Here is a 27,505-nt window from a genome sequence, read left to right on the forward strand (position 1 = left end):
TCTAGCCGATGAGTTCGGAAGAGGTAGGCAGGTTCACTGAGGAGGTATGCACAGAAAGTTCAGGCACAGGGCCGGGACAGAGCTTTGAGCAGGACTCAACTCTGGGCCCAGAAGGAAGAAGGTACTCTGTAGAGGAGATAGAAAAACAGAGCTGGAAAATACGTTCTAGACTAGAGTGGCTCAGAAGCCCACGGCCCCTGGAATCTGAGGACAGGGAGAAACGTAGCCATGACAGACAGGCAGGGGGTGAGATCCAGTCAGACCCTTTTTGGCATTTGTTGTGAGGAAGTTATAGATGAAATAACATGCCCAGAGCTATCTTGGGAGGCACTGGCATGGCAGCATTCTGGTCAGCAGCCAAAGCACTGGGCTCACTAAATGCAGGTGGCATTTATTTCAAGAGACATTCTCTGGACACCCTCCCAGCACACCTGGGGTAGCTCACTGCTGCCCAGCCCTGAGCCACTGAGACCAGAAGGGTCAAGGGCCTAGGAAGTGTGGCTGCAGGGCGCCTGGGTCATTAACACTGATTTCCTTTGCTGCCTTCAGACGTCTCCTGCCATGACGGAAGAGGCAATGAAGATGACAATCAAGCCAAGAAGCTCTCTGGTGGATTTCATTAAACGTAAGTGAGTGACCTGGCAAAGCCCTGGGTGGGCTGGCTTGGGGCGGGGGGGGGGGGGGGGGGGGGGAGGGGCAATCAGGGAGTGCCCAAGACCATGAGGTATTGTGTATAAGGAGCCTTAAGAACAGGTGGCCTATAATTGGCCCATCTCACAGGAGGGCTTCCGCTAGGAGACACAGATTCAAGCAGAGCCAGCTCGGCCCCATGTTCTTCTCTCTCTCCTCCCTTTACATGGAGGTGAATGTCCCCAGTGTTCGTCTTATTTCTTATCTACCCGCCACCTGATTTCTTTCAGACACATTCTCATTTTTTATTTATTTTTAAATATGTTTTTATTGATTTCAGAGAAAGGGAGGGAAAGAGAGAGAGAGCAAAACATTGATGAGAGAGAAACATCAATTGGCTGCCTCATGCATGCCCCCTACTAGAGATCGTGCCTGCAACCCGGGCATGTGCCCTGTCCGGGAATCAAACCAGTGACCTCCTAATGCATGGAACGAAGCTCAACCAACTGAGCCACACTGGCAGGCCATATTCTCATTTTATTTTACCCATGAGTATGTTGAGTGGGGGTCTGAGAGGCTGTGTGGCCCTGGCCGGGCCACTGAACTCCTCAGTGCCTCAGACTCTGCCCTGAGGAAGACAGGAGTGTGGTCTGGAGGGAGGAGGAAGGGCAGTGGCCGGGCTCCCAGTACCCTGACAGCTGTGGCCCACGAAGTGCTGGCCCCTGATGGTGGTCTGTTTGCAGGGTTCCCCCGCATCTTCCTGAGGCTCCTCATGAACCCTCTTTTCATGCTCGTGGTCCTGGCTCAGTGCACCTTCTCCTCCGTCATCGCCGGCCTCTCCACATTCCTCAACAAGTTCCTGGAGAAGCAGTATGGTGCCTCCACGGCCTATGCCAACTTCCTCATCGGTGAGTCCCAGCCAGACCAGACACAGACAGGAGCTAGAGGAGGACTTGCCCAAGAGAAAGACGTTTCAGGACAATTTTCTTGGTTGGCAATCTAGAGTGCTCTGAACAAATTGCTGAGCCCCTGTCATTCCAGGCAGGAGTGGGTGGAGGCGGGGGCTGCCTTCCTCCCCATCAGGGCCTGGAGGCCTGACAGCCTCCCAGAGGCCCTGAGACATTGGGGGCAGCAGGGGAAAGAGAGCATCAATTTCAGGTGCAGTGCTCCTGGTTCTGCTCCTTCTTCTCAGGCACTTGAATACATTTGCTTGGTAGGGAGTATGTGGCCCAGGGATTCTGGGCTCTGGCTACACTTTAGGCTCCCCTGGGAGCTTTAAATAATACAGATGCCCAGCCCCACCCCCCTCAATACAGCAGCGTCTCTGGGTGGGGCTCAGCATTGAGTGTTTTTGCCAGTGAGGTTAAGAAGCACTTATGTGGTCCCACCAAGTAGCCAAGTGAATTACTGGGCTCAGTCCACAGGTGAGTTTGACTATATAGAACCCCGACCCCTGTGTGGCCCTTGGATGTGACTTTACTTCTCTAGCTTAGGCCTCTGACTACAGGCAGGGGGCACCACCAGTGCCTTGCTAACCTCGTGTGGTCACAGTTAGGATGCAGTGAGCGGTCAGGCAATGAAAGGCACCAAATAAATGTACATTCAACCCACATCCTTCTGGACACAAGGCCCCACTTCTTTCTTTATTCTTTGCACAGGCAGGGTAACCCTCTAGGTCAGGGCAACTCTGCAGGTGTGCCTGGCAAACAGAAAGTGCTCAATGAATGTCAGGTATTGCTCCTGTAATGGAACACCTCCAGTGCTCCTTCAGGAAGTTGTGCCCCTTCTTTGTGCTCGGTGTCTGTGCCCACACCACCCCCCCAGGCCTGTGCACACAGACCCGCTACCCTCTCTCTCTCCAGGTGCTGTGAACCTCCCCGCCGCGGCCTTGGGGATGCTGTTTGGAGGAATCCTCATGAAGCGTTTTGTCTTCTCTCTACAAACCATTCCCCGCGTGGCTGCCATCATCATGACCATCTCCATTATCCTGTGTATCCCTCTCTTCTTCATGGGATGCTCCACCCCAATCGTGGCGGAGGTCTACCCACCTAGGTAATGGGAATGAGGGGTGAGAAGATACCCTTTGCTAAAGGCCAGAGCCTGGATCAGGCTGCCATACCTCTTCCTTTCTGCCTTCTCAACTCTCTTCTCTCTTTTTGACTTTTTGACCTAATCTCTCATGTGGATACTTAGAAAATCAGGTCTTGAATAAAATGCTGAATTATAAGAAATCAGAGGGTCCTAGTGGGCCACCAGCAATCAGGGTTAAGATTCTGTTTTTTTAAGAAGCACCAAAAACTAATTAGTTTGGTTTCAGGGCGACTCTGTAGGGTTGTGAGCCTCAAGAACAAAGAAATAAGCTGTGTTTGGCATCAGCTCTGTGCCAGCCAGAAGTAAAGTCTCACTGAGCTGCTGAAGAAAGATGAGAGAAGGAGACTTGAAAAGAACAATGAAAGTGATGGCAGACTTTTACAATGAGGGCAGGTGAAGTATACCTGTCCATTTGCATAAAGCAATGGTTCTCAACCTTTCTAATGCCGCGACCCTTTAATACAGCTCCTCATGTAGTGGTGACCCCCAACCATAAAATTATTTTTGTTGCTACTTCATCACTGTAATTTTGCTACTGTTAATGAATCGTAATGTAAATATCTGTGTTTTCCAATGGTCTTAGGTGACCCTGCTAGCGGTTCTCAACCCACAGGTTGAGAACCACTGCTGTAGAGCCTAAGACCATCGGAAAATACAGATATTTACATTACGATTCATTAACAGTAGCAAAATTACAGTGATGAAGTAGCAACAAAAATAATTTTATGGTTGGGGGTCACCACTACATGAGGAACTGTATTAAAGGGTCGCGGCATTAGAAAGGTTGAGAACCACTGGCATAAAACAACATGGTCCTAAGTTTTAAGTCTGGCTTCAAGTTCAGGAAGAACTTGAGAGGCTCGTGAAGGGAGCATTTAGCTTTTTCCTGGGTGCTACCTTTCAACCACCTCTTCTTTTAAATTTTGCCTGATGAGGTTACAACATTGGGAGACGCCGTACCTTTCAGCCTCGGTGCTTTCTCTGTCTCTCTCTTTGAAATAACCTCTTCTGTCTTTGGTGGGGGAAGGAGAACAGGGATATGGTTACTCAGGATGGGAAACCTATGGTTTGTACTGGTCTTCTGCAGGCTGACTGTGGATTGAGAGAAGCTGAGAAGGCCCTGGGCCTTTGAGTGTCTTCACTGGGAGTTAGCGGGTTTTGTCATCAGTTCTGACGCAGCTCTTACTAGTTGGGGAAGGTTACTTAACTTATCTAATCTTCAAATCTTCAGTGTTCTTATCCATAAAAGGAGCATAATAATTATAGAATTATTGTGATGACGTGCATGACAAACCCCCTGGGCACAGTGCCTGGCACATAAGAGAGGCCCCGTTAATGTTAACATCGTTAGCATAATTATTTGAGCAAAGCTCTGGACTGTGGTGTGTCAGCCCTATCCCAGCCCTCCCTAAAGAAGATCATGAATATCGGGTAGGAGGAATGGCGGGAATGGTGAGATCATCCAGTGAAATCTCCTTGTTTGAGGCTCAGGGGGATGGAGGGCAAAGTCTACATAGACCAAGGGACAGGAACCAGGTAGACCTGATTGCTTCACGGAGCCCCGCCCGCCCCTCAGCCTGAGCCCAGGCGGAGGTGGAGGAGAAGGGAAGGGAAACGGTGCCTGTGACTTTTGTGTAGCATCTGCTCTCTCTCCCATCAGAGTCCTGCTTGGTTGTTTGTCTTGAGCACTTCTGCGGTGGGCGGTGGGGGGTGGGGGTTTGGGAAGGGTTTGCCAGCGGAGCCTTTCTGACTCGCAGCTGGTGGGGTTGGGCTTCTAGTAGCGGAAGAAACAGAGAGGGGCCATGAGCACCAACCAGCAGCCAATTCACCGTCAGCCCCAACAGGCATAATTCATGGTGCTGTCGGCCCCAGACACACCAAGACATACAGCGCACCAGCCAGGCGGGAACTCGCACTGGGCCGGAGTAGAGAGATGTTTCTCTGGTCTTGCTTTGTTTGAGTCCCTGTTTCCTGTTTTCCTGGCAGCACATCAAGTTCTATACACCCGCAGCCTCCTGCCTGCCGCAGGGACTGCTCGTGCCCGGACTCCATCTTCCACCCGGTCTGTGGAGACAATGGGGTAGAGTACCTCTCCCCGTGCCACGCGGGCTGCAGCCACATCAACGTCAGCTCTGTAGCCTCCAAGCAACAGGTAAGGGCAGGAGGAGCCCCACAGGGTCCCTGGGCTCAGTGTGTGCCCTCAAAGACTGCACCTGGGCTCCAGGATGGGCAGGGCACCACCCACACCATCCTCATTGCCCCATCCTGGCCTCCAGACCACACCCGCCCTCTCTCTACCTCCCCTTCCCTAAGGTCATGACCAGATGCCTACAGCCCAAAGTCAACTAAAGATTGGCCGATATTTAACAAATGCACATTCCTGAGGCTTGGAGCAGAAACCAGCTGGAGCACTCCTTTAGCGGAGACCTCCCAGTCTCATCCTGACGGGTCCTAATGGGCATCTTTGGGTCCTGCGTCCCGGCCCTGTTGGAAAGCCAACATGGACCAGGCCCAGATAAGTCAAGGACACAGGGTCCTCTGGGATGTGGACCTGGAAGGTTAGAGTTGGAAGCAGCCATCAAGGGCATTAGGTTCACCCCCTCAGCTCCCAGGTGTGGCCACACAAATGGCCTGACATCATGCAGTTATTTAGGGTCAAATCTGACTTTAGAACCCAGGACCCTGTCTCAGTCTGGGGGCACATCTACTCAAGGTCATGTACCTCCTGGCCACCGGCCTTCCATACGTGTAACCCACATTCGGTAGTTCACTTAGTGAGGTCCTATCAGCCCTCTGAGCGCTAGGGCTCCTGGCCTTCTAGGATCAGCCAGCAGCAAACTAGAGTCATCTGTTCAGTTATTCAACAAATAATGGACACCTGGCACAGCGATGCATGCTGAGGATATAGTGGCGGACCCATCCGACAAGGTTCCTGCTCTCATGGAGTTTGAATTCTATCCAATAAATGCACAAGATCGTTTTAGAAAGTAGCTCATGCCATCAAGAGAGTTAACGGACAGAGTGTGCCTGGGGGTCTCCCTGAGGAGGTGACATTAGAACTCAACCACCAGAAGAAAACCTGAAGGTGAAGTATTTGCACTAAAGGAACAGCAAGCACCAAGCCCCAGGGCATGGCTGAGCTGGATGTAGGAGAAATGAGAGAAGGCCAAGGTTGGTGCCAGGCCAGGGAGCAGGCAGGGGCCAGAGACGGGCAGGCCAGGTTTAAGAGTTGGGTGTTGTTTTTCTTAAGAGCACTGGGAAGTCTGTGCAGTTCCCCTAAGGAGGGGAACGCACCTTATGCCCTTAAGCCTGTGTGGAGGTCATGGGCAAGGCTAACCCCCACTTCCCATCCTCTCTCCGAGGATAAGGGAGGCTGCTTCCACAGCCACCCCTGTGAGCAGAGGAGTGTGAGTCTCAGGCAGAGCAGGGACAAGGAGCTTGGACAAGATGTCCTCTCAGCTGCCTTCTAGCTGGAGGAGTCTGTGGTGGCTTCTGTGGTTCGCTTGTTATCATTTACTTACCTCTGACTCACCTACTTCCAGAAAGAATCCTGACAAGTTTCAAATAGTATAAATCATCATCCCTTAACATAATATCAAGGAAAAAAAATAGTAAGTTATAAGAAAATGGTGATAGGCTAGTCCGTCAGACACTGCAAGCGGGGGAGTAAAGACCACCTGGGCAGTGGCTCAATTGTACAATAGTGTTGACCATATGGGCTTGCCGGCTTGAGATGGGACCTCCCTCCCTGGAGGCCTGTACAGACAGGAGGAATTCCTCTCTGGCAAAGGCCAGACAGATGAAGAGCTTAGTGCATTCTATTGTGTATTCTTTGTTGTCTGCCCCTGTTTATACCTTCCTAACCCTCCCTGCCATAAACACACACACAGCAAAAACAGCAACCCACAAAGCCACGGCTGCTGGGCATAAGGTGGCCCCCAGAGAAGAGCCTTCCCCGTCCCTGGTCCCAAGCCAGGTGGGCCTTGTGTGGCAGTGGAATCCTGCATATACGGATGTGGGTGCACCTGCTGGAGGAGCCCAGCTGGTTCCTATTGCCCAAACGGGTCAGGGGTGGGATCCATGGGACACCTTGAAACCCTCGGCTGACCTCTCCAGCCTCTGAATCCAGCCTCACCCAGCTCCTCAGGGGACCCAGAGGGCAGAGGAGTTGAAACCTGAGGGACTGTCTGGCAAGAGCTGGTGCAGGTGTTTGACGTGTGTGCAAGCAAAGTAATGACGTTTTCTCTTTTTTCCTCTCCTTTTTTAAGATCTATTTGAACTGCAGCTGTGTGACCGGGGGATCTGCTTCAGCAAAGACAGGATCGTGCCCCATCCCCTGCGCCCACTTCCTGCTCCCGTCCATCTTCCTCATCTCCTTCGTGTCCCTCATCGCCTGCCTCTCCCACAATCCCCTCTACATGATGGTTCTGCGGTGAGTGCACCTCTCCTTGCCCGCGTTTGCCTTTTCTTTGTGCCCAGATGCCCACTTATCTCTCCTCCATTTCCTGGTCCTCAGAGTCCTTTGAACATGATGTACAATGTTCTTTGGGTGAAATGGGGAGATGATGCTAACACAGCAGTGCCGGGGCCCCACCCGTGCCAGGCTCTGTGCAGAGCTCCTCGCTGCGTTGCCCCCTTCCCCAGCTCAGTGAGCATCTCCATTCTGCACATGGGAGACCACTAGCCCAGGAGGGCAGAGCAGGAACAGCTGAGCCACTTGCTAAAGCCAGGCTGCCTGGCTCCACGCTGTGGAAATACCTGGAGATTCACTTATTTTTAAATCCTGAAAGAACTGAGAGGAGGGAGGAGAATTCAGTAGGACGTATGAAATCGGGGATGGAAAATCAGGAAAGTTCCAGAGACAGGATGAGGGCTATTCGAAAGGATGGAAATGAGAAACGTCCAGTGAGCTAGGAGCCAAGACTAAGCCCTCAGGTCAGAAGGGGGAGGCTGGCCAAGGCAGGAGGGGAGGGCAGAGGTGACTCATTATAGTGGCAGCTCAATGTCTCTGAGGTTTTGACAGGGAATGACCCTTCCCTCACCTCACTCTCTGCAAAGGAGAAAACTTTCCAACCAAGTTCACCTAACCCACTCCTACCTGCCTCCCTCCTGTCCTCACCTGCCTCACAAGCAGAGAGGGAAAACCATGGGATTTACATAGTGAGGTCCAGGGCCCAAGGCCCAGCTCTGCCATACACTGGTCGAATGTCCTTGGGTGTTGCCAACCTCGCTGAGTCTCAATTTCCTCATCTATGGAAGGAGGTTAATGATGTTGACCTCAAAGGATTGGTGTCAGGATTATATGGTAAATGCCTTTGTAAATACAGGTGCTCTACATATTGGCTAATTATCACTATTAACCAAATAATAATAACAACAACAACAGCTAGTTAGGTACCACTGACCTATTTTCCCCAGAAGCCTAGGAGCTAAGGAAGAAGCAGAAGCAGCCATTTGCCAGGGTCTGGGGTTTTACCCTCTTTACAAGTTCGCTTGCAAACTACGAAGCTCCCATTTCTGCTACTGTTTCAAGGATGCTGGCAGACGACAGGAGACTCCAGGGTCAAAGGCAAGGACTTTGCTACTCATAGCACAGCAAGCAGCATGGACCTCATGTTGGATCATCCATCTTTGACCATCATGTCCTAGGGGGTGACATGGAGGTGCCTAGGTGTGTGTGTCACATGCAGTGGGTTTATGTCACAGCTGAAGAATGCTGCTCTTGGGAGAGCCACCCCTTCTATAGACCAAGCCTGCTCTTGGGGACAGTTTTACCTCGTGCTTCAAGGTTGCACCTTGCAACCGTGACCCTGAGAAGTGGTCCAGGACAAGAGCAGTAGATGCTTAAGAATGTGTAGGAATTCTCAGAGCTCAGGCATAGTGCTTCTCCTCACACCATCGTCACCCTCTTTTCCACCACTCCCCATCCAGTGCATTCCAAGGACCACCACTTTCACCTAAGGCCCTTGAAAGGATTTCCTTCTTGCACCCCAAGTCAGATGGACCATGGTAGACACTCTAACCCTGAGAAAGATCTGTGGGAGGCCATGATGAGGAAAGGGCCCCACCTCCAGGGCATCTGATTCTTAGGTCTGGGGTGGGGCCTGAGAATATGAATTTCTAACAAGTTCCCAGGGGATGCTGATGCTGCTGGTCCAGCAATCAAGCTTTGAGAACCATTGATACAAAGGGCAGAAGCATGGGCTGCGGTGGGTCCAGTCTGCCAGTGGCTCGTCGGGCTGCATGAGGGCAGGTTCTGATGGAGGCTGGCTGCCCCTGACTGAGGGGAGGCATGGCCAGAGTCCTCCGCTCACTTCCTGTTTTTTTTGTTGTTGTTGTTGTTTTTTCAGTGTGGTGAACCAGGAAGAAAAGTCGTTTGCCATTGGGGTACAGTTCTTGCTAATGCGCCTGCTGGGTAAGTGTCTGAGATACCCCCTTCCGGAGGCATGGCCCTAGGACATCTGAGGGCAATGGGGTACAGGGCGGGGATGGGTTAGTCCTCTCTCATCTCTGTTGTAAAGAGAAGCTGTACATGATCAATACAACCCCAACTGCCTCAAAACACTATATGGGCAGTTTCCTTGGTACTTGTGGTTAAGAAAGATTTCATCTATGGCATTAATTCCCAACTAAATTATGTAAGAAAAGGGAAAAGCAGACACAACTGAGCATACCTAATAGAGAATTGAAAGCGGGTATTTTTTTAAACCTCTCCCTGAGAACTCACCATCAGAACAAAACCTCGCATTTCTCTCCCAGCCAGAATGGCAGCTGAGCTCAGCCCTGGTTCCCCTCCCGTTTTACAAAATTCACTCCCACTGCCATTCACAAATGTTCCTCAGGGCATGCGGGGTCCTGTGCAAGCAGCCCAGAGCCCACGGAGAAATGGAGCAGTGCACACGGGATCAGTAGTGCCCGCAGGAGGGCGAGCTGCCTTCCGGAGCAGGGCACACACCAGCCCTTCCTGGTGCATGGACTGGAGCAGGGACATGCGTGGGTCTCACCCCACATTGCAGGCTCATCCCCATACTGCTTACGCTGAACTGCCCCTTCCCAACACATCCAGGCACTAGATAAATGAGGCACTGATACGGAGAGCCTTGCAGGTTAACGAAGTCAAGGGACCAGGTTCAACTGGAGGTGTGTTTATTAGGACCTAGTGGGTGAGCACTGCAGGGGGGAGGATGGCAATTGCAGCGAGGGACTTCAGTTACTATCGAGGAGTACTTTCTGACCTCAGACGCTGAGCTTGACAGAGCCCTCTGTGCATTGTTACCCGGGAGCCAGGTCTGCACTTGGCCCTGCAGCGTCTTCCATTATCATTATCATTCTGGGGAGTGTCGGTGTGTGAGCTCCTGGGCCGGCTGAGTGGGAGCCTTTGCAGGGCCCTCACCGACTGAGATGGGGTGAGGTGTTCAGATGATGAAGAATGAACCAGCTTCACAGAAAGTTATTCTGCTTCCCAAGGTTACAGTGATTCCTAGAGGCAGGGCAGAGCTGTACTCACACCTGTAACATGCAGGGGTGTTGGGGGGCTGGCTCCCCACCCTGCCAGGCATCTCTGCCTACAGCTCCATGTGACCTGAGCTCTCTGAACTCTCTTCCTGTTGATGCCAGCCTGGCTGCCCTCTCCATCCCTCTACGGCCTCACCATCGACTACTCCTGCATTCGGTGGAACTTGCAGTGCTCAGGGCAGCGAGGGGCCTGCGCCTACTACAACAATGACGTTCTCCGAGACAGGTGAGGGCCAGCACGCCGTGTGTCAAGGAGGCCAGCCGCAGGCCTGGGCAAAGGGCAGTCATCTGTTCTGGTGGCTATTGTGGGGGCTGTTCGGCTTCTGAGGGAGAAGACCAGAGGGGAGCTGCCATAGTCAGGGAGCAGGGGCCATCAGTGATGTGCATCTCAGAGCTTGCAGAGAGCCAACCAAGTAACAAGACTTGGGGGTGCTCTGATGTGACCCCCCCAACCTGGGATCCCCAAGGCCCTTGGGAGGGACAGCAGCAGAAAGAAGTGTGTCCAAGGGAAAGGGGATGGTTGGAGTCCACGGGAGAGGCTGTAACTGTGGAATGGTGATACCAGGCCAGCTTGTCACTCCTCACAAAGAGGTGGCCCCATCACAGCTCCTAGAAGAGGTCAAGGGCAGGCAGGTCCAACCTGCCTCCGTGGGTCTGAGCCCAGCTACAGTGCCACGGAGTTCTGTACCCCTTCCAGCCACCTCACCTGCTGCCATCATCACACAGATCAGAAACAGGGAGGGGAGTGGGCTTGAGGTGGGTGGGTGGGTCTGGGAACAGTGTCGAGTGAAACAGAAGGCCAGGAGAGGTGGACCAGGAGGGCAGTGAGAAGGTGCCCTTCTTCTGGCTTGCTGAGAGGACAGGACCCTCAGGGCTAGCTGGGCTGCAGTGTTCCTTTGGTCCTCTAGGGGGTGGCAGTGCAAGGCCAGGACCACTGGATTAGGCTCAGCCTACTCACAGGGAGGCTTGTACCCTTGTGGATCAAAGGAATGGGGAAAATGGTCAACACTTACATGGTGACGGATCCTTACCTGAGTCGTGAGGACACATTCCCTGGGCCACTGTGAGAATATCGCTGCTCTTCCTGATGGCCCTGGGACGCAGGCTACAGAGCCTCCACAGCCCCTCAACCGTCCTGTGTCCTCCTGCCCACAGGTACCTGGGCCTGCAGGTGGGCTACAAGGTGCTGGGCACGCTGCTGCTCTTCTTCATCAGCTGGCGGGTGAAGAAGAACAAGGAGTACAACGTGCAGGCGAAGGCTGCGGGCCTCATCTGAGCCTTGGCCCTTGGCCTGGCACCTCCGGCTCCGGAGGGTGGACCTGCCCTTCCAGGCCTGCTTGTATTTACTAATGTTAATATGTCATTTCCTTTCTGTGTTTTAAATAAGAAAACAAGCCCAGTCACCATTTGCCTTCCCTGCCTCCTCCCAAAGGCTCCCACTCAGGCATACTGTGCTCCTGGGCTGGGTGGGCACAGAGCTGCAGGGCGGGGTCTTCACTGGCTCCTTGGGAGAGACCCACATGCCACGTGCTCCTCAGTGCTGGGTCCTCCAGAGAGGATGCCCCCGAGGCAGCCCTGACCAGTCGTGTGGGGAGTGTGGGGAGGAGGGTCCTAATTGGAGAGAGAAAGGGGGTATCTATCCAGAGAAAGGAGGGTGTGGGCTGAGTGGGCTAGGAGATGGGGGAGCCTGGCTGTAAACCCCCTTTACATCTGGGTTCAGCATCAGCACAGAACCCAAGAGGGGCCGGCTCCCCTGCTCTCAGACTCTCCTTCCTGCCCCAAGAGGTCATTTGGGAGCTGCCACGTTGGGAAGGTCAGCCAGCTGGTCCCCTCCAGTTACCACACTCAGGCACTAGAGCAGGGACCAAGACACCCGAGGAGAGGTCATCCAGATACTGTTCACATTAATTCTAGGCCCTTCTGTACATGGGCCTGGGCCTGTTTGTCTCTGTCTTTCTGGGGCGGGGGGGGATATTTCAAACTACGAAAACCACACCACAGTGAAGACCCGAGGAAGGCTGTGAAATGGTCCTGCTGCCCAGCCTCCCACCCCCACAGTGTGGGGACAAGACCCCTCATCTCAGAGTGATGGGAAGACCCTCTGCCCGTTTCCCTGGGAGCGGATGAGGCAACTTCCCATGGGCTTCCCTGTCCGAACTTCAGATGCCACAGAATAAAGAGAGGCAGCCCAGGATGTCAGCAAAGCAGGTGACAAAGCTGAGGGAAGGTCCAAAGCTGCCAAGCTGGATGATGAGCTGCAGCCCACAAAACAGAGGCTGGTGAGGTTGACTTTTGAGGTTTCACACACACTTGTTTTCATCAATGTTTTCTCGCCTCAACTCACTCCCTCTGGAGGTGGCGCCCTCTATGGCCTGAGCCGATACTGCAGCCGTGCGGTAGAGGTTCAGAGTTAGAGCCAACAAAGGAGGTCTTCCATCCACAAATATATTTATTGGACTTTGTGCAGGGCATTGTTAGTACAGGGCTCTCCACTGAGCTTCACTGAGATCCCACCTGCCCCCTCTCCATCGACACGAGGGCCTCCTCCCAGAGTGTGCAGCGGGGGGAACGGGGAAGGCGCAGCAAAAATCCGGAGGTTGTCAACAGGATCTTGGCCGCCCCTGCTTGGCCATCCCTGGTGCCCAGACTGACCCTGCACCTGTCCATTTGCCAGGCAGAGGCCTGGCGGCACCGTGTCCTCCGGGGTGGCTGGGCACTGGTCACTGCCACATGTGCATCTCTTGAGGCCACTCCTCATGGAAGACTCCTCCAGAAACATATCAGAAGCGACCTCTGCAAAGGCTAAAACATTGTGTCAATGGCCAGACTACCAGGAGACTGAACTTGGTGAAAGCCATGATTACAGCAGCCTTATTTCCAAAGCTACCAGCCTTATTTCCAAAGACCTCACTCAGGAAGGGAGGCTCCGTACAACCTCAGGGGCCAGGTTCAGCATTTAAAATGGTCCTGCTTGGAAAATGATTCCCTGCAACTAATCCTGGTCTTCCTTGCTGTGATTTAAATTCCGAAGGCACTGCCTTCAGCTGAGTTCATGAACAGTGAATGCCAACCTTCAGATTCTGGAAGATCAGTTGCCCTCCCAAGCCTTTATTCTATTGTGATGTTGCTATTAATATATTATAATTTTGCTATTGATGTAAGTTGGTCATGAATTTGTACTGTCATGTGTATCTGTCAGAGAGCAGGCGAAACCTGCACCTTCTGGCCAGAGGAGATGCCCATGCCACAACCCTCAGGGGTCCATGGTCATGGGGATCAGAAATAATGCAACTCTCAACCCATCAGCCTGGTGCAAAGCAGGCAGCAGGTGCTTCTTGCTCCTTCAGTGACATTCTGCAGGTAGCTAACTGTCAAAGGCCCATAGTGCTGGGCTCTCAGAAGGCCTGATCCCGGCCCTTGAATTAATATCCAGAAGTGGGTTTTTCACGAACAGCTAAGTCCCTAATATAAAACAGAATTAATACCATAATCATCATTGATCACTTGGTTGCAGCCAATACTACCACTCGCAAATCTTTCCTCCCAGCTGCCAGCGGGGAATACAATGATGTCACCTTCATTCCACTTCTACAGCAAAGCTTAACAAACTTCCTTGAGTGCCACAGCCTCACAGAGGATGCTGTTGACATGCAGATTTCCAACCTCCTCCACCCATCCTCAGAGTCTATTTATGGGCGTCTGAGGGGGACCCAGGAGTGGCACTTTAACTGGATCCTTGTGTCGGGCTAATGTGGGTAGTTGTGAAACCCTGTGTGGTGGGTCCACAGTGCAGCCCCGCGTTGGGGATGCCCACGTGTGCTTAGGCCACTGAGAAATTTACAGACCTGATAGGCCTTTGGTGAGCTCGAATGGGAGTGAGGGATGACAAGGTGAAGGGGTACCAACAAATCTGACTTCCTGAATGGCTGCAGTCAGGAGCTAATGGGCATGCAACACAGTTCAAGAGCTCACATTTATTGTATTAGGCTCTTACCAGTACTGAGAGTGGATTCTCACTCTCCAAGCTTGAGAGTACAAAATGTGTCACAGTTATTTCTTTAAATCAGTTATGTCTCACTTCAAACCCTCACTCATCCTGCTGGCTGGCTGGCAAGTCAATGCCAACCATGCCTGGGGCCGGCTCCCAGAGCCATCTGTGGGCTGTTGGGTCCTGCCACTGTCAGTCTTTGGTTCTTTCCCAGTCTGAGGCCCCCTCCTCTGCTTCTCCCCTGAGCCTGGAGATGCTGCAGAGACCAGATTCTAGCCTAGAACCACCTCCCTGTGCACACACCACCAATGCTGTCCTCCCTGGCCAGTCCTAGGAAGCCCACCCCTCCTCTCCACTCCTCTCCCAGTCCCTCGGGGCTGAACGAAGAAGCCAGGAAAGGAAGGGTCTGCAGGAACCTTTTTATCCCATCCTTCCTTGAACATTCTTGGCATAAGAGAGGGAAAATGCAGTGAGAATTGAATGCCATGTCTCCCTAAATTATTCTTTGTCTCAAAGCCCTCTAGGGTGGTCCTCACTTAGCCCCACAATGGAGACCAGACTGATCTTAAGGCCCCTTTTGAAGATGAGGACTCTGAAATCAAGGAAGTAACCATTGTGGCCAACTTTGTGCAAATAGTAACTGGTCGGACCTGAACTCAGACCAGGCTGTCCAGCTGTCTGGTCCAGCTCCAGCACCAGCTCTGTCTCCTCTACTGAGTCATCCTGAACTGGCGAGGAGGCCTCTCTATTCCCACTGAAGTTCACGGGCCCTTGGGATGGAGATGGGGAAATCTACTGAGGGCCATGTAAGATGGGTCATGGAGGTGGGGAGAACCAGGTAATAGTTCATTTACCCACCTGCTTACTTCTTCAAGTAGCCAGATCATTACGACTGTTCACTAACCAGGGCCACCTTAGCCCTACAGCACCGCGAGTTAAAAGAGAGTTGCAGAGGAAAGGGAACGAAGAGGAAAGGCTTCCAGGAGAAAAGGCCTTGAGGATCTGCACAGACCTTCAGGGGAACACCCCCACCTGGTGACAGGTTCGCAGATTCTTGCTTAGGAAACAAAGCCACATTGTGATTTCTTTTTCCCAACCAGTCTCAGAGATGGAGAGATGCATTTAAGCTGGGACTGAATCCAGTCAGTATCAAATTGATATTAAAATATTGTATTACAGATTCCCAAAGAGATTGGCAGAGTGTGTGTGTGGCAGAGAGAGAGAGAGAGAACTCCTATCTTTTATAATCACAGGAACTAAATACCTGGGAGAAATGTCTATCTCCTACCAAGAGCACCAGAATCATTATAACCTTTCCTCAGAGATTAAATATGTAAACAGGTCCTGGGCAAGCCCTTGGCAAATCCTAAGTGAGAGCAAGTTTTTCTCTGAGGGCACACCCTGCCCATTTGTCCACTCTTTACCGCCCCACCCCACCCCTGCAGTGTGGCCACACTATACAGGGCTCAGCCTATCTTGCTGAAGTCCTTGCCCTCCAGGCATCTGCTGCTCTTTGATGACAATAACTGAAATGTGCATAGATCTTTACAGTTCACAATGCCATCCATTTAGCAAACTCCTTTAGGGTAACTCGGTCAGATAGGCTTGGCCATGCTATGGAAACAAACCTCACTCGTCTGTCACGTGACACAGCAGGAGTTCATATCTTGCTCAACTGAAGTCCACTGTGGGTCCAGGTGACTCTCCAGGGCAGTGGCCTCCAAATGGTGGCTCAATAATCCAGACCGCTTGGATCCTGCGGTACCTCCATTTCGTATCGATGCAGATATATATGTAATTGAATTCAGAGAGGAAGGGAGAGGGAGAGAGAGAAATGTTCCAGGCAAAGAAAGGTAAGGCAGCAGGAAAACCTGCGCACGTTCTGAGAATGCACTGCCCACAAAGGTGAGGCCTGGAGAGGCAGCGAGGTCCAGGCTCAGAGGCTCCTACAGGGTCTTGAGGGCTGGCTTACACGAGGCCAGCAAAAGTAGGGCCAGCCTGGTCCTGCTCCTGGGTCAATTCATGGCTACCTCTTCCCACCCAGGGCTTGGAGAACAGCTCAGAGCCCAACCAATGACTCCCAGGAAGGCACTCCTGGCTCAGGGTGGCCTCCTGGAGCCTACGCTGGGAGGACCCCTGAGTGTGCCGTGCTGTACCCTAGAGGAGCTGTCCTGTGTCCTCCCTGCACACTCACAGGAGCCTCCACCTCACATGCTTGCAGGAACCTCCCGCTTGGCCCGTGCTCCAAGGCTCTCCCAGCCCAGGATGGAGTGGCAGCTGCTCTATCCCTCCCCTTCCCTCCCACCTCCTCTCTCCCACGTCTGGGCGCTGGAACCCCAGGCTTGCAGCTGGAATTCAGAAGGCTCAGTGTCAGGAAGAGTGGGGCGGCTAATTTAAAGGGGCATCTATTCAGGCCCCCAGATGTGTTGCTAACCCCCTCCTCTTGGCTCTGTGGCCCATCGATGTGCCATATACCAGGCATCCCTTTTATGGACACCAAATGCATAAACGTGGCCTTGGAGGTCCCAGGTGGGGCCAACATTTGTTTAAAGCTTGGTCCTCGGTACACCTCACAGCCTGGGAGATCAGGATGAGGCAGAAGCTCTCCCTTGGTCCACAATGGGGAAGGACCCAGGCAGGTTTCACACTGTCCCTGTCTGACTATTGGCCCTGAGCCGCCTCTCCAGACGCACGGAGTTTCCGGAAGGGCTCCTGAAGCCCTTCAATAGCTCAGGCGTGTTGAGCGCTCAGACACTGTCCTAAGTGCTTTCCATATGTTTGTGCCTTTGATTGTCACCAAAGCCCTATGAGATGCAGTGATCACACCATTTCACAGGCCAGGAACGTGAGGCGCAGTCAACTTGGATCTTCGCTGCTTTTCTCTCATTTCCACGAAGAAGGAGGCAGAGTGGCAGTCGGCCACCAGGGGGCGCCGCCCCACCGGCAGGGACCCGGCTATGAGCCGGAGGAGGCGGTGCCACGCCTGCGGGCAAAGGGACACGGGGGAGACCGGCTCTGCGTAGGATCCTACAGTGTTGTCCCCACCACCACCTACTACCCAGGCTACCCGCCCCAAGCCTCCGACAACCCAGCTTCCCTGCCCGACGCGCTAGGTCCTGCGGAGCTTCCCCCGCGCCGACTCCACTCCCACATCCCCCTATTCTAGCCACCCCAGAGTGTTCGGAGTCTGAGCTCACCTGCTCCTGCTCACCGAACATGATCTTGAAAGATTTTCCACTCTCCCTCCGCCTCGACAAAGCACCAGTTAGTCTGTTTATCTGTATTTACAGGACAAACATGTAATAAACACATTAGAGTGCCAGCGAGCACACACGGCTTCCCCCACGCCTTTCGACCATCGTGGGCAGGGTAGCCACCCAGAGCACAGTGTGTGGTCATCATTCCGTCCTTATAGGGGGCTCAGGTCGCCTCTGATCCTTCTTCCTCCAGTTCCCAGAGCATCTTCTGGAGCCAGGCCCTGGGTTAGGACCGGTCTCCAGCGAGAGACAGATGTCTGTATCCCTGGCACTGCCCACCTTGGGGAGTGTCCAAGTGCCCATCCTGTCACAGACTCGGGCACTGGGCAAGTGCTGGGCACCAGGCTTGTGGAGTGAACAAGACAAATAGAATCCCTTCCCCCTTGGAATTTACAAGTTGGGAAGGAAGACAGACAACCAACAAGGCACACCACGTGTGTGGTTACCCACCACAGGTGCAATAGTGCCAGGAAGGAGACGTGCAGACAGACAGATGGATACCTGCATGGCAGTGCAGGGGTAAGTGAGGGCATGTGATGGCATCACCAAGGTGATAAAGGCTGGTTCTCTAAGAGACTGGGGATCAGGGGCAGAAGGGGCAAGTTTGTTAATCAGGGGCCTTAGAGCGAAGGTGCTCTGGGCAGAGGGGGCTGCAGGAGTGAAGACTCAGAGATGAGAAAGCTTGATGTATGTTTGCATGAAAAACGGGAGGTAGGTAGTGCACACAGTTACAAGTGGATGGAGGTGAAGTGTGCTGGGAGGGAGGGTGTACCATGCACACCTCCTTTAGAAACTGGGGTAATGCCTGTGCGTGATGGGAGCCACTGACAGACTTTTAACAGAGGCAAGGTGCAGCCAGATTTCTGGGTTTAAAGGGCCAATGGGGCATGTATACTTGAGAAAGGGAGTCTGGCTGGCCAAGGTAGGGAGGGAGGCCTCCTTCTTGTCACCATGGCCACTGAGCAGGGAGAACTGGCACTGGAGGTCAGAGCTGGGAAGCTCTAGCGGGTCCAGAGCCAAGGGCAGGACCAGCAAGCAGTGGGAACATTCCAGAACATCCTGGTGGCCAGGCTGCGTGCTGTCTGGAGTATGTACTGGTGTACTGAAGCTGGTCCCTGCCCCAGAATGTGCTGTTTACAAGGCAGACCGTCTGTCCCTGGGCCCAGAGCAAGGGTTCTAATTGGCCCACATGACATTTATATTCTTAAATTCAGTACAAACATTGGGAGAGCTTGCATCGTGGATTTTCTCCTGAAAACCCTGGGTCAGCACTCCAGCCTGATAACAAGGGACTGGAGTTGAGTAGAGGCCTCCCCTTCAGATGGTCCCTATACTGCTAGGGCTGCTAAGGTCCCTGGGTCACCTGCTTAGCCTCTGTAGGTATTTGAATTTTCATATATACACACACCCTTTAAGCAGCAAGCTAAACCACGAGAAATCCAGGTTAATGTTGGAAAGGACCAGTGCAGGACTGGGGACCTGGAAAAGAAGAAAAGGGCTGTGTTTGTTTTTTAATCCTCACCTGAGGGTATTTTTTTTTTATTATTCATTTAGAGAGAGAGAGAGAGAGATTGATGTGAGAGAGAAACATCAATTGGTTGCCTTCCCTGCCAACTGGGGATCTAACCGACATCCTAGGTATGTACCCTGATCTAGAATTCAACCCGCTCCAACCAACTGAGCCACCCAGCCAGGGCTTGCATACATTTTGTGTGTTTTTTTTAAGGAAGAAAGCTTACGATTAAATGTCTTATTCTCCAAGGACTCTACTTAGTTTATACACTCTCAGATTAATTATGACATGGTCAGAGGAGACATAGGCAATGACTACTTGTCAAGGGGTTGTGAGCAAACTTAATTTCCTATCTTAAATGGAGTTTGCAACTCTAAATAAACATTCTTTTTTTATATATAACAAGAATCCTGATAGCTACACTTTTCCTCTAACAAACATGCGAAATAAAACAAGCATTGCTGTTTCTAAGGGTTACATTCCAAAGAGAATTAACAGTAAGCCTAGAATTAAACTGGAAGTTCAGAGAGCATGCCTGCAAATAAACTACTCAAGGTAATGATGACAAGTTACAGCAAGCAGAGAATTAATTTTTTTTAAATTTCCCTCTTATATGAAGAAAACCAGTATGAGTTTTGTAAAAGGAATGCATACTTACTATAAATTATTCAAGCACTCCTAGAGGTTAAAAAATTCAAATGCCACTGCTCATAAATAATTAGCAGTTAAAGGGGTATCACTCTAGAATCTTTTCATGCTTGTGTTCCAGAAAGGCAGAACAGGTGTATTAAAATATTTTGATAAATAAGTGATTGTTTTATATATACTAATTGTAATGTTATTGCATTTCATTTTATTTGTATTTAAAACTTGAATCTGAAAGAATAGTAAAATTTCAAATAAATGTTTATTAGCCTCAAGAGATTTTATTTTTAAAGACCCTTCTATAATAACAAAAATATTTTGGAGGAAAAATAAACACATTGAGTTTATAGCGATCGTTTTTACATCCCACATGTCAGTTTAGGTGTGATCATTTGACTCCCTGATGTGAAAGATCAGGACATTACATCCAGAACCTTCCTTTCCCCTCCCCTACATCTTCACATATTGTGATATTAATACTTAAAGGCACATCGTATTTACATTTTAGTTGGTCAAATGTTTGCATTAATATTATTTCACTGTTAAATGTTTCCAAATCTTACCACAGCCTGTTTCTGGCTGCCTCCAAAAAAACCCCAATGATAGAGGAACTGCAGAAATGAGATGGAGGAGTTAGTATAAAACTATGACTAACCCCTGAGGAGGCTAAAGCTGGGGTGAACTAATGACAAGTTAGGAGGAATCTGAGGTGGGGGAGGCAGGTACAGAGGTGGGAAGATAGGGAAAGGGAGAGATTTTAAGTTCTGTTCATGCTCTCCCCCACAATATCCCAGGGAAGATGACTGGTGGCCTCAGCCACTGGCAGAAAGAAATCAGTGGCAAAAGCTTGGCTGCTCAGGAATGCCAGAGCCATCTCAGAGCCATGCTGGGTTGAAATTCTGGTAAAAACAAGTGCAGGCTGACCAGATGCCCAGGCATCCCATTTCCTCCAATCCCTCATGGATGGCAGATGAGCACTTCAAGGACAGCTGATGATCTACTCATGAATGTGGTGGACCATTCTAAAGATCTTACCTTCTTTAAGTGCATTTAAAGCGGAATCCCAGACTAGAGAAATTTCTCTGTGCAATGAAAGCAAAAGAGATGTTGAATAGCAATTCTGGAGGACCGGAGGCTCTCCATCCTGGGGCTCATCCTCACCCCTTCCTTCACAATCACCAGGAGGGACAAAAACAGACCTTCAATGTGGCCCTTACACTTTATCAGACTGATAAACCACAAGGGGAACGAGCTTACTAGCCAAAATCAGCAGAGATCTGAGGAATAAAACCACCATGAAATACATGCAATCAACTAAACACAATGCACAGATCAAGAGTGTAAAAATAAGTACAAAATATATAACAAATATATTCAAAGATATAAGAGAGAATATTGAATAAAATGAAGAAGGAACAAGAAGCAATAAAAAAAAAAAAGAACCCAGTGTCTCTTTCGATGGGAGAATAAATAATTCATTCAGAACACCAAGAAAAACTAGACACAGTTTTAAAAAATATACTTGAGGGTATTGGAAAGAGAACACAGTAGTCAAGAAGGAGCGGACCTGGATCTTGGAGAAAATAGGAATCCAGAAAAGTGTGCCGCGTATTTGGACGACTTCTGCCCTGGGGGCACTTATTAGTTCCGGACAAGTCAGCTGAGAGCTAAGCAGTGTTTTAGTCTGTCTCAAAGGCATGGGGTAAAAAGTTATAGAGTCTAGGGCTCATGTTGGGATGAGGACCCAAATATCTGTAGTATAGTAAGTTTGAGCTGCAAGTAGACCTGCTCTCACAGAGATTTCAGTCTTAAAAATACCAGTTTGCTAGAATTTCCAAGAGCCTGGCATAAACAAATGCAAGTCCATCTTAGAGAAGGAGAAGTCCTAGGTTTCAAATATGCAAATTAAAACTGCTGTGAGAAGTCACTACAGAATATCTAAAATTAAAAGACCTGCAATATTAAATGTGGGCAGGGATGTGAAACATTCCAACTCTCACATTCCACTGGTGCTTGTTATATTAAAAAAAATGTACAAGAATTCTCATTACAGCAATATCTTTAATAACCAAACATTGGAAACAACTGAAATGTCCCTCTACAATAGATGGTTAAATAGACCGATACATTCACACAATGGAACACTATATAGCAGTGAAAATGAACAGTCCTTTTTTTAAAAACTTAGACCACCCGGTGGTAGGACAGGAAGAAGGCAGTTTTGTAAAACCCCCGTTAATCAGAAGGCCTGGGAGAGCTTCTACTCTTGGCGGCAGCTCCTTGCTCTCTGCGCCTCAATGGGCCGGGTAAATACGGAGGCGAATGGGTGGCTGCAGCCCTGTCCTCTGGAAGCTCACTCTTCAAACACCTAGTTGTTGGGGCAAGGAGTGGTGTTGTCAACCGGCAGCCCCGGGGTCAAGGAACCCAGGGCACTGTCCTCGCGATGGCCATGCAGATATCTAGGGCGTCATTGCTCTTTCTCTCCCATAGGGCAGCTGATTTAGGATAAAATGCGCCCATTACCGGTGCCTCCTCTCAGGCGGGCCAGGTCTGCTGGGACACCTATGCCCCACGAAGGCGCCCAGAGGAGGGATCTGGGCCTAGAGAAGGGGTGGGGGGTGGGGTGGGGAAGAGACCACACGGGGTGACAGCAGAGCCCTCAGCGCACACACAGCCCACCACACCCTGGCTCACCCACCACCTCCTTTCCGCCCTCTCAGGTGGCTGCGCTGTGCATCGGCGTCGCGCGAGGGGGAGGAAGGACTGGCATTTGGTTTAAAGACCAGAAGCAAATGTCCCCTGACAATTTCTTGTCATTTTTCTGGATTCAAAGGAGGGGTAGAGTGGTGAAGACAGACGCAGAGGGGCAACGAGAGACGGCCCGATTCGGGGCCTGCCGGAGGCTGGGCGAGGCGGTTCTCTCCCGCCCGGGTGCGGACTCCGGGTGGGTGGACCGACGCCCCCAGCCCCGCAGAGCCGCGAGCCCCGCATGACATCAGAGGCCGGGGAGCGCGCAGAGCGCAGGCGCCGGTGGAGGAGGGGGCGGGAGGAGACCGAGTCGCGCGGCCGGGAGAGCGCTCCTCCGCCCCGCGCTGTCCCTGCGCCCCGCTCCGCTCGCGCCTCGCTGTCCGCGCCGCGCCTCGGGCAGCCAGAGCGCGCCTCTCACACCGCAGCGAGCGCCGCCCGCGACAGCCCAGCCCAGCGCAGCCTTCCTCCTCCTGCTGCTCCTCCTCCTCCTCCTCCTTCGCCGCCGCCGGACACGCAGCCGCAGGCCGGGGCCGGGACGCAGCTGGGGAGGCAGGGACGCGCGCAGCCAGCCCTTCCCCCTCCGGCTCCCGCACCGCCGGCCGCCTCCCCGCGCCCTCCGCCTCTCCCCTCCCGGCTCCTTCGCTTCTCCTCCTTCTCTCCCGGCCCCGGCTGCCAGCACCATGTCCGCAGGGGGAGATTTTGGGAACCCACTGAGAAAATTCAAGTTGGTGTTCCTGGGGGAGCAGAGCGGTAAGTACCCCGCTTAGTCTCTCGGCGTGGCGCCGAGTCGTCCCCCGCCGCCAAATCACCCACCCCTTTGGGACCCCGGCCCCGGCTGGGAAAGGCCCCTCCACGCCCGGGTAGAGGGGAGGGATGGGCTTTGGAGGTCGGGGCGGTTCGGGCGGGGCCGGGCAGAGGAGGGACCAAGGATAGAAAAGGCTGGGGCCAGAGATGGGGGTAACGGTGGGATCTGGGGTGGGGGCTAGGGGTGCGGTGCAGGTGCAGGTGCAGGTGCAGGTGCGGGGCAGCGGGGCGGGAGGCCGGAGGGCGGAGGCTCGCTCGGCAGCTCAGACTGAGGCGTGAAGGCGCCGGGCTCGCTGGCTCGCTGGCTGGCTCGCATTGCGGCAGCGGCTGCGGGGACCGGGCAGGTGGCGGGGCGCTGGCGGGGGTCGGGAAGAGGACAGACGCCCCTCTTCGGGGAAAGAGGTGGGTCTGGCGTCCACCGACCCCCGCGCAATGCACCGGAGGGGTTCCCTGCGGACCCTGCCCGCAACCATGCCTCCAGGCCCAGAGGCAAAGGGCGGGGGTAAAATCGGACACCTGCTTCCTCTCGAAGGAGCGAATCTGGGCCGTGGGGCGCCTACTTCTCCTGGTTTATGTCCCCTGGCTACTCCCCTGGACACAGAAGGTTCTAGACCCGCTGCCCTTCACCGGCATGTGTTAGCCTCTCTAGGGCTCCGGGGTCTGGGCGATGGCAGCAAGGATTCCCCAACGCGAAGCAGATTTGGGGGATGGTCCAGGGGTGCCTCTCACCCAGAGGCGGCGGTGAAGCCTGGCGCTGGACAGAGAAAGGATCAGGCGACACGCCCTGCCCAGCTTCCCCGCACCCCTCCCGAGAGCGCTGGCAGCGGATTCTTCCCACCCCCACCTCCTAGCTCACCGCCCTTCTTGGGGGAGGGGAGGTCACCGTGGCAGCCGGCCAGGGGCAGGGAGAGGGGGAGAGACGCGGCTTCCCTGCTGCTAGCAGGCTCCCTTGGGAAAGCATCTTTGAAACCCAGGTGGGTCCCAAGGTGGGAAGACCAGATTGAAGAGCATGGACCCGTGAGACACCTGTAGGAAGGAGTGGTTCTCAGAACATCCCTCCGGAGGCCTCTCACCCTGGAGCTGCAGGCCCTGCCCAGCTCTACTCAGGGAGAAGGCAGCCCCTGGGGGCAGGACTCCCCGCTCTAGTTCTACAGACCAGTCCAGTTCACCGGGTTTGGTGTGTTTCTGTGCCAGGGGCCAAGATGCAGGCAACCTTGGGAGAAGCTGGTGGGCTCAGGGAACACTGTCACTGTGGTGTGTGTACATGTGGGTTGTGGGGGTCACATGGCCGTCTCCTGTCTGCGGCCCATTACCTGGGGTGGATGGTAAGGGGGAAGGGTATCAGGAGGTGGTCAGGCCCTAGCATGGGGAGGGGGCATTTCAGAACAAGGTTAACTCGGCCAGCCAGCCCTGTGGCCTGGACTCTGAGTTTCTGATCTTAATAGATTCCAGTTTCAGAGCTCACTTTTCCCCAGGCCTGGAGGGATTTCGGGGTCTCCCGACCCCAGGGCTAGCCTCACTGGGCCCGGAGCCCTGGGAGAGAACTCTGCAGGGAATTCCTAGCTCCAGCTCCCAGAGCAGATTTTGAGGCGTCGCTGAGCCTCCGTTTCTGTTTCTGTGGAATGGTTACTTGAGGGCAATCCTCTTACTCCTGCATGTTTCCCTAGTGCCCCTCAAAGGGCCAGGACCTCGGAGGTTCTCAATAGACATTTGTTTATTCCAAGTCTGAGCATGTTTTAGTAAAGGGCAGGGGCTTTGCTGAGGAGAATGTCTCTGCTGAGTTTGAGTGAAAACTCAGGGCTCCCTCAGCATCCCTGATGGGCTGAGGCCTCTGCTGAGTCCTGCAGATCCCCCTTTGCTGCTGAAATCACAGAAATTAGAGCTTCACCTCAGAGATGGAGCCCCCACCTCCCTGGCATGTTAGGTGGGATGTCTGAGCCCCAGGGATGGGGAGGGCTTACCCAGAATCCCATTGTGAGTTATTAACACTTCTCCTGCTCTCAGTTACTAACATGTCATTGGGGAAATAAGATGACCTTGAATTGAGGAAGCCCAGAATTGGGAAGTCTTCCTAAGAGAGGGTGAGGGTTGCCACTATCTGGTCAGGCTTGGGGCTGGGTTGGGTGGGAATGCAGGGCTAGTTGATTGGGGGCAGGGTTTGTGGGTCCTTGGAACACGGTCATTATGGATGTTAGTCTCTGCTATCGGTAGGATTGGCTATTGGCCACTCTGGCCCCTCCTAGCAGGGAGTCCTAGGCTCTGAAAAGCTTCCTCCAACTTGGGTGTGTCATCAGTGGGTTACCATAGATTTTACAGAGCTTTCAGGGTCCCTGAGTTGGGCAGGGGAATGTGCATCTCTGAGTGGGTGGGACTGGGGAGTTGCCCCTTGCAGCCACTGCTGCCATCTCACCTGAACCCAGTTTTGCCTGTGTTGGTCCTTTGTGCCAGCATCCTGTGTAGCCTCTGCAGTGGAGGAAGACCCCGAGCTCTAGCCCTCACTCCCCCACATCCACCATCCCCAGCTCTCCCTCCCTCCCTGTATGACCTCAGAGGTTCCCTCACCTAAGCCGAGACTTAGTAGACTTAGTAGCGGGGCTTGCCTGTATGAGCTGAGTCCCCTGGGAAGGGGCCAGGGGAGGGATCTGGAGAGATGTGGTCTTCTCTGGTTTCCTGTGCCTGGCAAGTGTGTGAGGACAGCTGGATTCCAAGGAAGAGTGTCCAGCCTGGAGCCCAGTGATGAGAAGAAGCATCAGGCTTCCAAAGATGCCAGGGGCCTGGTTTGAGTGGGAAACCCTGGAAGAGCCACTCACAAGAGAACACCTCCAGCCCGTGAGAAAGCCCCTGCTCCTGGCAGCAGAATGACCTCTGTCCACTGGACATGGAATACAAGCTGGCAAGGTCAGCCTGGCAGTGGGTAGGATTGTAGGGAGGGTGCTGTGGACCCAGGATAAGGGGTGTCTTGCACTAGGAAGGCTGTGCAATTCTGCTGGGATTTAGATGGCTCTCTGGGCCTGGTGGCCATGCCCCTGCTGATGGCAGTGGTGGGGGACAGCCGGGAGATGCACAGCAGTCCCGACGGGGGCACTTGGTGGCTGCCGAGAAGACAGGCACAGGCAGGTGTCTAAGGAAGGAGAGTGGGTTTGGGGATACATCTTCCTCCTAAGTTCTGATGGCATTCTAAGGAGGCTTAGGGTCATTTTGGTGTGTGTAGCGAGGAGGAGGGATGTGAATGTATCGGATGGGCTGTGGCCTCTCTGAGCTTCCTTCCCTGACACTCCTCCAGCAGCAGGAAGATTGATGGACACAAGTTCCAGCCACTTTCTCAGGCTGAGGCCGGCAGGCCAGCTCCTCCCTCTGACCAGCCACCTCCCTGCCCTGCCCCTGCCAGTTGTGCTGCTACAGGTGCCATCCACGTTGAGCACGACCTGAGTGGTGTCCCTAGAGTTGTGCCGCACTGTGACCCTGTGTGCAGCTGCCACTTGGTCCTTACAGCATTTGTTCTCTCCCTGCCCTACCTCCCCCTCTCGCCCTTCCTCCTTCCATCATCCATTTATTTATTTAATCACATCTTTGAGTGTCTCCCAGCCTCACGGAACTTATGGTCCACTAGGGAGTGCAGACAGTTGTGAGTACAATTACCGTAAAGGCCTGAGAGCCACCACAGCTGCTCTGGAAGCACATAGAGGAGATGCTTCTACAGGCAGCCGGCTGGTGCCACTTTGGGCCAAGTGCAGGGAGTAGGTCCTCCAAGGGTCGTCCCCCCCGCCCCTCTCCTGGGAGCCTTGTCTGTTCTTCTCCCTGCTGGGGAGAAAGTGTGTGGAGTGGGGAGCAGGAGGACAAGGGCGACCCTCAGGTGTCTGGGTTGTTAGTACAGGGAAGGGCCTTTTCCTCCACTTCGGTCCCAGTCCTGCAGGGTAAGGAGCCCGCCCTGTCCGGAGGGCTCACGCTCCCCAGCTTAGCCTGAACCCTGCCCTCCTACCACCCACACCACCCACAACCACCCTTTGCTGGCCTGGTGGTTGTGCCTGAAATCCATACCAGAAGTTTTCTCTCCCCACTGACTCCCAGACTGGCTGGCTCCCCTGGGCACTCACCGTGTTTGTTTTTTTCCTGAGCAATTTAAAAAAACAATCACATGCTGCTCTCTGACTTCTCTGTTATCTCAGTTACTCGGGATTTTAAAAAATGTTTCTTTTTTCTAAGTACAAAAACCCTCACTGAATTTGAAGCCCCTTGAAGGGCAAAGTTCAGAAGGTTAAGAGGACGAGGGTTTAGTTGTCAGTCCCCCTCCCCATCTTCAGGAGGTTAATGATC

General features: G+C 52.9%; 2 protein-coding genes across 2 annotated transcripts in view; both read left to right on the forward strand.

The window, feature by feature from the left end:
- Nucleotides 1-13,404, forward strand: part of SLCO2A1 (solute carrier organic anion transporter family member 2A1) — a 70,334-nt gene extending 56,930 nt beyond the window's left edge. The window contains exons 7-14 of the mRNA XM_080673205.1: nt 550-625; nt 1,374-1,538; nt 2,493-2,682; nt 4,708-4,873; nt 6,990-7,153; nt 9,072-9,136; nt 10,339-10,462; nt 11,392-13,404. Of these exons, the coding sequence (XP_080529331.1) occupies nt 550-625; nt 1,374-1,538; nt 2,493-2,682; nt 4,708-4,873; nt 6,990-7,153; nt 9,072-9,136; nt 10,339-10,462; nt 11,392-11,512 (1,071 nt within the window). The 3' untranslated portion in view covers nt 11,513-13,404. The remainder of the gene's footprint in view (nt 1-549; nt 626-1,373; nt 1,539-2,492; nt 2,683-4,707; nt 4,874-6,989; nt 7,154-9,071; nt 9,137-10,338; nt 10,463-11,391) is intronic.
- Nucleotides 13,405-22,667: 9,263 nt separating this feature from the next.
- Nucleotides 22,668-27,505, forward strand: part of RAB6B (RAB6B, member RAS oncogene family) — a 47,421-nt gene continuing 42,583 nt past the window's right edge. Inside the window, exon 1 of the mRNA XM_080671963.1 lies at nt 22,668-23,137. Coding sequence (XP_080528089.1) covers nt 23,068-23,137 — 70 coding nt within the window. The 5' untranslated portion in view covers nt 22,668-23,067. The remainder of the gene's footprint in view (nt 23,138-27,505) is intronic.

Source organism: Plecotus auritus (assembly GCF_963455305.1).
Source record: "Plecotus auritus genome assembly, chromosome: 6".
Taxonomy (NCBI): domain Eukaryota; kingdom Metazoa; phylum Chordata; class Mammalia; order Chiroptera; family Vespertilionidae; genus Plecotus; species Plecotus auritus.